At 39.3% G+C, this 12381-nt stretch overlaps 1 protein-coding gene across 1 annotated transcript in view; it reads right to left on the bottom strand.

Annotated features, from left to right (window-relative positions):
• Nucleotides 1–12381, bottom strand: part of col7a1 (collagen, type VII, alpha 1) — a 265397-nt gene that overhangs the window by 126077 nt on the left and 126939 nt on the right. Inside the window, exons 20-32 of the mRNA XM_061930639.2 lie at nucleotides 11763–11885; nucleotides 8939–9211; nucleotides 8728–8871; nucleotides 5889–6029; nucleotides 5606–5752; nucleotides 5413–5532; nucleotides 5177–5326; nucleotides 1978–2114; nucleotides 1787–1913; nucleotides 1563–1706; nucleotides 646–815; nucleotides 526–567; nucleotides 324–350 (exon numbers count right to left, since the gene is read on the bottom strand). Of these exons, the coding sequence (XP_061786623.2) occupies nucleotides 324–350; nucleotides 526–567; nucleotides 646–815; nucleotides 1563–1706; nucleotides 1787–1913; nucleotides 1978–2114; nucleotides 5177–5326; nucleotides 5413–5532; nucleotides 5606–5752; nucleotides 5889–6029; nucleotides 8728–8871; nucleotides 8939–9211; nucleotides 11763–11885 (1745 nt within the window). The remainder of the gene's footprint in view (nucleotides 1–323; nucleotides 351–525; nucleotides 568–645; nucleotides 816–1562; nucleotides 1707–1786; nucleotides 1914–1977; nucleotides 2115–5176; nucleotides 5327–5412; nucleotides 5533–5605; nucleotides 5753–5888; nucleotides 6030–8727; nucleotides 8872–8938; nucleotides 9212–11762; nucleotides 11886–12381) is intronic.

Here is a 12381-nt window from a genome sequence, read left to right on the forward strand (position 1 = left end):
TAATAAAAGACAAATTGTCTTGTATGTTCACTATTTTATTTAAGGACAAACTTGCAATAAGAAACATATGTTTAATGTACCATAACATTTTTTGTTAAAATAAAGCCAATAATGCAATTTTTTGTGGTCCCCTTTATTTAGAAAAGTACCGAAAAGTATCGAAATAATTTTGGTACTGGTACCAAAATATTGGTATCGGGACAACACTAAGTAAATCATAAAAACTACTACTTCACGGGGATTTTGGAACATAACTCCCACGATAATCGAAATCAAGACAACAAAAATATAATGCAGTAAAAGAGAGACTTCCTGCACTTTACCTTTTCTCCGCGATCTCCCTTGTCTCCCTAAAAAGCAAAAAAAACACACAGAAGATATAGGAGGAAAACACTGAAGACAAGAAATCCGCAGGGCGTGTCAAGAAGTCCTACAATGTTTGTTCAGCATTCTATAAAAGTAATCCCACCTCGTGATCGTAATGACAAATGAGGTAATAAAGTGTCAAACTAACAGATGACTCACCTGAGGACACTGAGTGGTACACTGTTCCGGACCTGGCTTTCCCTACGCACAAAAACATGCGGATTGTGAAGAGCTGAGATAAATTAAACACAACTATGATGAATTAGGACAACCTCTCACCTCTGGTATTCTCGCAAAGCCACAGAGCAAGTCTGCCAGATCAGTATAGATAGCTTCCAACTGGGCGGCATCGCGTACCAACAGGATGTTTTGGGTGCTGCCGTCTGTCACGGCCCGCCGTAATTCCTCCGTATCCGCCTGATCTACACTGACTGCCAACACCATAACACCTGCAAACCCCAAAGTACATAATGAATGGAAACTACCATAAATCCTCAAATTACTGCTGTAAAGGGCGATAATTAGAAGCCTGCGATAATTGGAGAAAAGCTCTCATTTCCGAAATGTGAAAAGTCAACTTCAGGGTTTCCCCTTCAGGTATTTGATTGTGGCGATGCGCCTAAGCTAAATATTAGCCACTGCACCCTAAAAATGAGGTGGGGGGTTTTTTACAAGAAAACAAAATATACTGTATGGTAGCATCCGGAAGAACACAAACAGAACACAAAGTCCAATGCTCTTTTTAACTTTTTTTGACAATTTTATGACAAGGGGCTCAATTCCAACAAGTATTTCCTCCGTGCACACATGTCTGTCTCCGTGTATTTTTGGTGATAATGGAGAAATCTCTACAAAAAAAAAAACATTCTTAACAAATTACATTGTACAAAAAGCAGGAATATTAGAGCAAAACAATATTATGTAAGAAAAATATATGCTATTACTACAATTAATAATAACAGATTTGTTTTGAATGTATGTATACATTCTTTCGCCTTTTAAAAGAAAATATATGCATCATAGCAAACAATGCGATGACGTCATTTTGACCACGCCCCCACTGCCACAAATATCTTGGCAATCTAGGGGAAACTCTGAACTTCATTTTTTTTACTTTAATAATGATTTGAAATGTAACGTAGCATGCGTGCCACACTTTTATTTAAGTAAGTATAGTCCAACAGATCAATTCTCACCTGCTGCCCGGAGGCTGTTGGCTGCTTGCGTGAGGTTGTCTGTAGATTTTTTATCAGCAATGATTACAACGACCCCCGGTACCCTTGGCCTCCGTCCAGCTGGGGTGGTAAGGAGATATTGTGTGGCGAAAGTCACCGCCTGGCCTGCAGAGGGGAGTAGAGCGCAACCAAGTTCTACCACATCCAACACCAAGAACATGTTACAGAAAATTTTCAGAACTGACCAATGTTATTTCCGGGGCTTTCATCAAAGGGTATGGACTGAATTTCTTGGAGCAGTGTGTCGGACCTGCTGTGACGATTAAGCGGAAACCATATTTTGGGTCTATAACCATACGCAACAACCCCCATCTAACAAACAGAAAAACAAAACATCAACATCTGCCTGTGTTGTGGGGGTTAGGGTCTTTTGTACCTGTGAGTCGCGGGCTCCGATTGTGCTGAATGACCCTGCTGCACTTGTGAGAAGAGCCCGCAAAGGTCTGGCAAGGTTCACCCGATCAGTGGATGCCGGTACAAGAAAGACCACATCCAGACGTCCACCCAGACACACTGTGGACAGAAATATTTCCATATAAATGCACTCACTGGCCACATTAGGTATACGGTAGGGTTGTACGGTATACCGGTACTAGTATAGTATCCCGGTATTAATGAATCAAAAACGGTACTATACTCTGTTTGAAAAGTACCGGTTTGCCATTTTTTTTTTTTTTTCAGGCATGACGGCACGTCGTCGTCATGTCGTGTCATTGCTGGTTTTATGAGCAGAGGAGCATGTTCGGCAACGCACTATCACGGAGTACTTACGAGCACAGTGTGTAGACAGAAAAGGGAGAATGGATGCATTTTGGCCTAAAAACTAAAGATAAAGGTGAAGCTATAACACTGAAACGCCCTCAGGAAGAGGTGCTTTAAAACATGGCTAGCTAGCTAGCGGCTAAAGTCCAGTCGCAGTCGGCAGTGTTTTAGCTACTTCTAAATCACTAATCCTCGCCTCCATGGTGACAAATAAAGTGATTTTAGTATCATCCCTGCAGGACGAGGAATAGCTAAACATGCTTCACTACACACCGTAGCTCACCGGCGTCACAATGTAAACTAATGCCATGTGTGGATCTACACCTAACATCCACTGTAATGATACCAAGTACAATAGCGTATCTAGTCGATACTACTATGATTACATCAATATTTTTTATCGTCACAAAATCTTTTTCTTCTTTTTTTTAATTCCTATTATATTCATAAACTCAGGAAATACATCCCTGGACACATGAGAACTTAAATTATGACCAATGTATGACCCTGTAACTACTTGGTATTGGATCGATACCTAAATTTGTGGTATCATTCAAAAACAATGTAAAGTATCCAAACAACAGAAGAACACGTGATTATTACATTTTAACAGTAGTGTAGATAGAACATGATGAAACGGAAAATAAGCAGGTATTAACAGTAAATGAACAAATTGATTAATAATCAATTTTTACAGCTTGTCCTTAATAATGTTGACAAAATTATAGAATGGAAAAAGACACAAGATGTTACAGCATGTCAGCAGAAAAATAAGGAGCCTTTGTTTGCTCACTTACTACTAAAATACAAGTTGTCTAGTATGTTCACTATTTTATTTAAAGACAAACTTGTTATTTGATTGCAATAAAAAACAGATGTTTAAGGTACCGTAAGATTTTTTGTGAAAATAAAGCCAATAATGCCATTTTTTTGTGGTCTCCTTTATTTACAAAAGTAGCGGAAAGTAGCGAAATACATTTTGGTACCGGTACCAAAATATTGGTATCGAGACAATCCTAGTATACAATAGTACTTCTGTCTTCGTACGCCTCACTTTGCCTAATTATTGCCTTGGTTTTCATTGGACAGACTTTTATTTATCCCACGATGGAAAAATTACATTGTTGCAGTGGAGGATTTTACATACAGTAACAGAAGTAAGACGTAATGAAAACAAAAAAAAATTGTGATAAATACTACATATTGCGCACTAATATGTATAGATAAATAATAGATCAATAAACTATGTTTATCGTAGGACTAAACTTTACGCATGACAAACTACGATGCATCATTCCGTGGAATCGAGTGCCCAAACAAGGAATCCCATTTTATTATTTTTGTATTCCCTCCCCCCCCAACCTTTTTTGTAAGGGGCGCCGGAAGTTGGCAGACCCGTCAGCGATCCTGTTCTGTCTCCCTGTAATGTTTGTCTGTTTTTGAATGGGATTGTGCTGAAAATTTTAATTTCCCCTTGGGGATTAATAAAGTATTTCTGATTCTGATTCTGATGCGAAGGTGACTCATTTTTTAATGGCATACTACTGCCATGAAGGCGCCAAAGAACGTTGCCAGTGCCAAAACGCTGATAAAGAAAGTGAGAAACACTACTGAATTGAAGAAAAGAACATGTAGCAAAGTACGCAGTACGCCGCTGCGTACTTTGCTACATGTTATTTCTTGGATTTGTACGCATTCCTGGCTCTTCCCTCCCCCATGTCCGCTCATCGCCATCGTGGCCAACATTGGTCATTGATGAAGGTAAAGTCATTTGTTAATTGCTCATTTATCCATTTCAATTGTAATTATTATGTAGTTCACATTGTTTTTTGCAGGTACAACTATAATTATAACCTCTGGCCGTTAATTCAGTTCAGTTCAGTTTATTTTGAACATGCAATACAATGCAATGTAATGCATCATATATTTCCAGTTGTTTCATTACAGCACGTCCGAAAAGGAGTAGGAAGAAGCTGAGCTTATTTAATCCTACCCCTTTTCATACAATAGCAATTTTATCCCATTTCCTTGTTTTCTGTAACAGAACAGTGAATAAATAATAATAAAAATAATAAACCATAGTAATTAATTAATTAGCAATTAATTAGTTTCAATATAACTAAAAAAATCATGGGTGGATTTTCATGAAACTTTCAGAACAATCAGATTTTGGGGTTGATCCGGAATATGTCTTTGATGTTACCTTAAGTTTACGTTACGAGCCTTAACTTTTATGTGAGTGTGCGTACAGTATGCTCGCACACTTTGCCATCCCACCTCCGCCCGCAGACACAAAATAATGTTGTTTATTGTGCTACGAGAGCTCAAAAAGTTGTGGGCACATTTGGATTGAACTTTCAGGAAATGTCAGAAATGGGATAAGGAACATGTGATTACATTTTGGGGGTGATCTAAATCAGTCTTTACGACTGGGAGGTAGGGCCTGGTGGAGGGCTGTGCTCTCTGTGTGCTTTTGTAGTTTTTTATTAAATGTGTTTTGGGGAAATATGGATTTACATTATTACTTATGGCGGATGGTACCATTCAGTTTTTGTCTGATGAAAACTGAGATACAGTATCACTGTATCTGCAAAAACTCTATATCAAGAATTCTGGAAGATAGCAAGCTTTTTTGTTCTCTCAAAGGAGTGATGATTTTCTGACGAGCAATCAATTAATTTTAATACCAAGCTGTACTTGCTGGTGAAAATGGAACCATACTGAAGCAAGAGTGTCTCTTGTTTCATTATGTTGTGATCTCGGTTTAGTATAATCTCGGTTTAGTATAAGAACAAGTCGGATCAAAGTCTTACCGGTGCGTTCAGTGGCAAAACTCTCTCTTCCCAGTCCGCTTTCGAAAGTGGGCTGTATGGTAAAACGGTATTGATGACCCAGACGAAGCCCGGTCACCTGATAGTAGCTGGCTGAAGCGGGCAGTGGCACAGACGATCCTGGACCGCGGTCTAAGGGATGTGAAGTTACTTACAATCAGTGTGACTCTTCAAGAGAGCATCAGCAATGATAAAAAAAAAAAAAGACCATGTTTTACCCGTTTCCTGCCTCCAGCGCAGAATGTATCCTGTTGCGCCCGGTAAAGGGATCCAGCCAAGCCGCACAGAATCCTGGGTTATCTCCGCCACTCGTAAAGGTGTGGTCATGAGGCCGCCAGCTTCATGCAGAGGTTCAACACATTCAAACAGACAAGGACCACAATTGGCGACTACAGTTTAAACAGGACTTACGTGTGGTGACCCGGACAGACACTGGCGTTCCTTCCCGGTTCTGGACTAAAGCCATGACCTTCACCTCATACTGGGTACCGGGGTCCAGTTGGTCTAAATCCACAGCGGTCACGTCTCCTGCCACCAACTGACTCACTTCTTCACCACCTGCAGCGCCATATGGCCAAACAGTCACCTGGTTAGAGGCTGAACGGCAGGCGCCATTCGTCACTGAGGTTCTGATGCATCAAACAACTCTAGAGGGAAACTTTAAACTATATTTCGTTGTGATCTAAAGTCCAACCATTTGCTCTCCTCCATGACAACCGGTAGGCTGTTGCTCCTGGTACACCAACCCAGGTAATTCGAACAACCTCTCCTGGGTTCTCCTGGACTTGGAGCGACGACACTGTCCCAACCGCGGCCTGTAATTGTTCTGTTGTTCCTAAAGGAGAAAATCAATCAAACAACACACAAAATATCTCATATGTGAACACACCCACACCCACGTACCGTAGATATGATATATAATTTACTGATCATTTAAATTAGTCAATATATAACTTGGATGACAGCACAGATTTACTGTACCGTATTTTTCGGACTATAAGGCGTACTTAAAATCCTTTCATTTTCTCAAAACTTGACAGTGCGCCTTATAACCCGGTGCGCCTAATGTACAGAATAATCTTGGTTGTGCTTACCGACCTCGAAGCTATTTTATTTGGTACATGGTGAAATGATAAGTGTGACCAGTAGATGGCTGTCACCCATAAGAGCTACGTGTAGACTGCAATATGACTCAAGTTAACAACACCAACATTGTATATGTTCCATTGAAAATACAGAACATTACACACGGCGCTCAAAAATATATCAAAATGTTTTAGTACGACTTTGGTAAGCTATGAAGCCGCACCGCTTGAAGGATTGTGCTGTGCTTCAACATACGAGTATTATTATGGTGTGTGTATAAGGTAAGACATATAATCTGGTGTTTTGTTTCACAATATTATGCAAAAGCAACTTTTCTTACCTTCTTGTACCTGCTGATCTGTATTTGGGATCTGCATAAGTCCTGAAAATTTGCGCGAGTCCGCCTTTGTAGTCTGTGCCATAATTGATAAGCTTATTTTTCTCTATCTTGTTGTTATGGGACATTCATCCTCCACTGTTGCCATTTCTAATATAAAATAGTGTAAAGTTCTTACTTATATCTGTCAGTAAACTCGCCATGAAAGTGCTAAAACATACCGGTGTAGTGAGTTCGCATTATTCACTCAAGGAACTTTAGTTATTAGAGAGTTCCAGTCGGACGGTTTTTCACAGGACACATTTCCGGCGTTGTTGTTGCACTAGTGAGCCACGGATGAGAAGATGCTGCTCCGTTATTGATTGAAGTAAAGTCTGAATGTCATTAAAACAGTTAGCTCCATCTTTTGACACTTCTTCCACCCCGTCCTTGCATGCTCCACCGCTACAACAAAGATGACGCAGAAAAGACGGTGTCGCAGGTGAGCCACGTAAATAAGATCGCCCACAAAACAGCGCATCCGTAAGCGACTGTCAGAAAGCGGCTTGAAGATGATCTGTAAAACATAATCTATGCAACATTTTGACCAAAGAACCACCATTACATGTTATGTAGACAACAAGGAAGTGTTTTACATTTAGGAAAGAAAAAAAAAAGATAAGACCCCTTTAACGCGCCTTATAATCTGACGCGCCTTTTGTATGAAAATAGACCTGACTCGACCAGCTCATCAGCAGTGAGCCTTACAATCTGGTGCACCCTATGGTACAGAAAATACGGTACACTCCTGCCCAGTTTTTCAAGGGAGGAGTTCATGCTGTGCTTAGCAATGTCACAGTAAATGCTGTGTTTCTCTTCAATGGACTGCAGCTCCCCAGTGTCAGCAGCACTTATGCAGCCCAAGTGTTCTTGCTACTAATTTATGTTACCAGAAAATACTGTCTCTATATTGTCTCATGATTACGAGGATAACACATCTATGCTGCTGTACAAGCTGTGCACTGACTACTCTAAAGGGGTTCTTAACCATTTTGACCTGGTGGCACAACATTTCCACTATATTACCACTTAATTAGTAATCTTATACTTGATTTTAATCGTATTCAATAATTTTATCAAACCTACTCAGAGTTTACAACATTGTCAAATGATATGAAAGCATGTGTTAATCACAAAGATTATTTATTTAACACATGAACCTTAGGCTTTGGTCAGGCTGATTAGATAAGTAAGAATTAACCAAATATACTGCATAAGAAGGGACTCATGAGTAACTGACAAAAATGTATTTACACAAGTATGTAGTGCTGAAATAAACTGTGTTACAGAAGAGTGTGGGGCTGCCCATTGAGGCAGTGGTGCCGCTGCTGTGGCATGATGCCATTTCCATGATCACTCGTGGTGATGGTGTGGCTGTGTATGTGTGTAGTGTGCATATGTATGTATATATTTATCATTTATGTATATACAAGTTCATTAAGTTTGAACATTGAGCTAGAACTACCTGTTCACTCTGAATAATTTATGATTTAAAGAAAAGGGGTGGGATTAAATACGTGTAAACTTCTTTTCACTCCTTTTCAAATATGTAAAAAAAAACAAAAAAAAAAACAAAAAAAACAGAAAGTCCATTTCTCATTTTGTTTATTTTTTCGTTTTTATTCTCCATTGTTTTCATTTTGTTATAATGGCTGTTAAGGCTATAGCACTGCATTGGATCAGGCTTGCACTTGTTTTTTTCCATATTTGAAATAAAATATATCAAATCAAATCAAAACTAATAATAAATATGTTTCTTACTAAACTGTCAATAAAATTAAAGTGCAAATAAAAACACATCTTCACCACTTTATTCATAATTTCTGCGCTTAAGAAACTTATCTATGACTTTAGCCCCAGACTTCTTCTGTTTGTTTGAGATTGTCATTACTGCCACAAGTGGTGAAAAAGTGTATTACAACTATGTACCGCTGCGGTCCATACAGTTGTTGTCGGCCCCCTATGGGGCGCTCGTGGCCCAATAACGGGCCCTATGGTTAAGAAGCACCGACAAGTTCACTTGACAAGTATGGAGTGTACTCACGTTTGTGGGATAATTTAAATTTAGTACCTGTTCTGACATTCATGGAGGCAGGACTTCCTTCTCGGGAGCCACTCAGAGCAGACACAAAGACGCTGTAGGAAGAATCGGTCCGGAGTCCATCAATGGTGAAGGAAGCGACATCAGCGGCTACATTCTGAGTTGCCTCCACTCCTGCAACAAGAGCACAAGAAAAATGAAGAGGTTGTCATTTTAGGTGAGCATGTTGCGTTTGGTTTACCATCGTCATCACGGCGCCATCTTATCTTATAGCCAGTTGCCCTGGAAGTAGGTGACCATGCTATGCGTATCCTGCCAGATGTGACGTCAACGATGCGAAGGCCAGAAACGGTTCCAGTGTGCGGGTTAGTCCGGGAGGACAGCGTGACCGCCTCCCCAACACGACCATCATTGAATAGTGCCGCCACGCCAAACGCCAGAGCCTCATCTGGTGTCAGGTCGTCTATCGTAAAGACCGAGGTCCCTGCCCTCACATCACGGGACTGTTCCCCACCTGCAGCACAAAGCAGCAGAAAAATACAATAAAACATGACCACTAAGAAGGCTAAGACGTATAGAGGTTCAAGAATTGATGCTTGTAACATTAAATCAATGACAACCAAAATGGTTATTAATAGGGCTACAAACAAAAGCATCCCCACTAGCTTTCAATCATCAGCTCATGGGAGAAGCAATCTCAATAATTAATTGACTTTTCTTTTGACTTGTCTTGATTAATTGCCTAAATGTAAATGTGTTCAGTGAACAAGTGTGCTTTGTTTTTGACATGACAGTCTTCCTATTTATTTCTATCAAGAAAATATAAGACAAAGATGAGTCTGAAAATATATTGAAAAAAAGGTAATTTCATTGAAACGTAAAAGTACATGTAGCTGTACATTATGTGTGCGCGCCTGGGGACACTTTTTATATATTCCGTATTTTTTGGATTATAAGTCGCAGTTTTTTTCATAGTTTGTCGGTGGGTGCGACATATACTTCGGAGCGACTTATGTGTGAAATTATTAACACATTACCGTAAAATATAAAATAATATTATTTATCTAATTCACGGAAGAGACGAAGCAAATGTCAGCAATCGTCACACACACGTCAACTAATAAAAATTCGGCGGGGGAGGGTCATGGCAGAAGTGCATTGTGGGTCATGGGATGCTAAGTGCTATATGCTACTGCCATAGCTATTAAAATTGATCATTTAAAAAAAAACTGAGAAGGGCTAAACAAAAATGGCACCGAAAAGAAAATCATATAGTGCAGATTACAAGCTGGACGTAGTGAAATATGCAGCAGAAAACGGCGATCGAGCAGCAGAAAGAAAGGACGCTAGCGGCGCATACCAGGACCGACAACGAGGAAGAAGATTTAATCGCAATTAGCGATCAGGAGTGACAGATTGTTTGGTAAACGTATAGCATGTTCTATATGTTATAATTATTTGAATGACTCTTACCATAATATGTTACGTTAACATACCAGTTGGTTATTTATGCCTCATATAACGTACACTTATTCAGCCTGTTGTTCACTATTCTTCATTTATTTTAAATTGCCTTTCAAATGTCTATTCTTGGTGTTGGATTTTATCAAATAAAATTTTCCCGAAAATGTGACGTATACTCCGGAGCAACTTATAATCCGAAAAATACGGTTTATCATTTTATTATTTTACAATTTCAATTATAAGCAAAACAAAGTTGTGACCCACATTTCTCTGCATCCCTGGCAGAGGAGCGCGATCGCGTTAACTAAATGTCCTGTTTGTGACTTAGTGGACTAATTCTAAGTTTTTTCTATTACTTGTTGTGAAGGTTTGTGAACTATTACTGTGAAGCGATTGCAATAGTTAAATATGCTGTGCGCGTGCACATTAGTACTGGTGTATCAATTACCTCCACCCCAAACAACGAGTAACGTAATAACAGATAACCGTATTTTTCGGACTATAAGTCGAAGTTTTTTTCATAGTTTGGCCGGGTTGCGACTTATACTCAGGAACGACTTATGTGTGAAATTATTAACACATTACCGTAAAATATAAAATAATATTATTTAGCTCATTCACGTAAGAGACTAGACGTACAAGATTTCATGGGATTTAGCGATTAGGAGTGACAGATTGTTTGGTAAACGTATAGCATGTTCTATATGTTATAGTTATTTGAATGACTCTTACCATAATATGTTACGTTAACATACCAGTTGGTTATTTATGCCTCATATAACGTACACTTATTCAGCCTGTTGTTCACTATTCTTTATTTATTTTAAATTGCCTTTCAAATGTCTATTCTTGGTGTTGGCTTTTATCAAATAAATTTCCCCCAAAAATGCGACTTATACTCCAGTGCGACTTATATATGTTTTTTCCCTTCTTTATTATGCATTTTCGTCCGGTGCGACTTATACTCCGGAGCGGCTTATACTCAGAAAATACGGTACTATAATTATTACTGTTTCATTGTCTCCTCCATTGCCATTTAAAGTAGTTTTTCGGAAAATCCATCTTTTTGTGGAAGTTTGTGGGAAGCAGGACTCTTTGCACACACTCGAAGCACTTTTTCTGAGTTGAAGGCACATTGCCGCGAATCATAAAAGTTAAAAGTAAGGCACTTCTTACTTCAGATGAGGCTAGGGGTTTGTGTCGTGACTTGTGCTGGTTAAAACAAACAACAACAGAGCGTTTTCGGTCTTCGTGTCGTACCTTGGTTGTACCTCTTTTGGACTACAAATCAAACGACAAATAAAATGTCGGATTCACACAAAGAACTTTGGGTACATAGAGATTTCTGCAGACGTCACAGGTCAGAAAAACGTCACAGGACGGACAAATTCCAAACAGACCGTAGGGAGGAAAGCAAGATAGTTTTATATTGATCTATGCGATTCCTCCACGGTTTGATTTCAAATTTTTAGGACTTATGCAGATCCCAAATACACATAAGCAGGTACCATTAGAATAAAAAAAATACGTTGTTCCATGATAACGGTCCTTTAAAAGTTCCAATGGTAGAAGCAGTGTGCAGTGTAGATTTCAGTACTTACTATTGCCTTGTCTCCATGTAATCCTATAACCTGTTGCTCCACTAATACCCGTCCAGGCTATACGAATTCTCCGGCTGTTTGCATGTGTGACTCTGAGGTTGGAAACTCTGCCGACATCTTGTACTGAAAAGAAATGAATATGAGACCGCGAGAGAGACACAAAGTGAGTTCATGCAATTGTCCCAAAGAGAGAAGACACATGGCTATTGCTATTTTTATTAGTAGTAGAGTCATTGCAGATGAACTGGTGCTAAATGCACATTCTGGGCTCTGACTACAAGGAGGGCTACATGTTTTGATATTTTATAGACTTTTTTTTTGCAAGCCAATGCAAACAAGTATAGTTAAAAAAATATGTTGATATGCAATGTCACACAACAATGTAATATAGATTGAATAAAAGATATACAATAACTTATGAAGTTATGAAGCAAACACATATCTGTCTGCAAGGGGAGGGGGCTCGAATATTCACAGTAGAACTTATTTTCTCATGACTGATGATGAAGATGGTCGCCAGACATATACCCGGGTTTGCATATACTGTCTTGGTTCTTTTACGACCAAACATTGCACGTGAAAAACTAGACCATGTGCCCGTGTATCATTCTCGAGAGGC

Source organism: Nerophis lumbriciformis, linkage group LG03 (assembly GCF_033978685.3).
Source record: "Nerophis lumbriciformis linkage group LG03, RoL_Nlum_v2.1, whole genome shotgun sequence".
Taxonomy (NCBI): Eukaryota; Metazoa; Chordata; class Actinopteri; order Syngnathiformes; family Syngnathidae; genus Nerophis; species Nerophis lumbriciformis.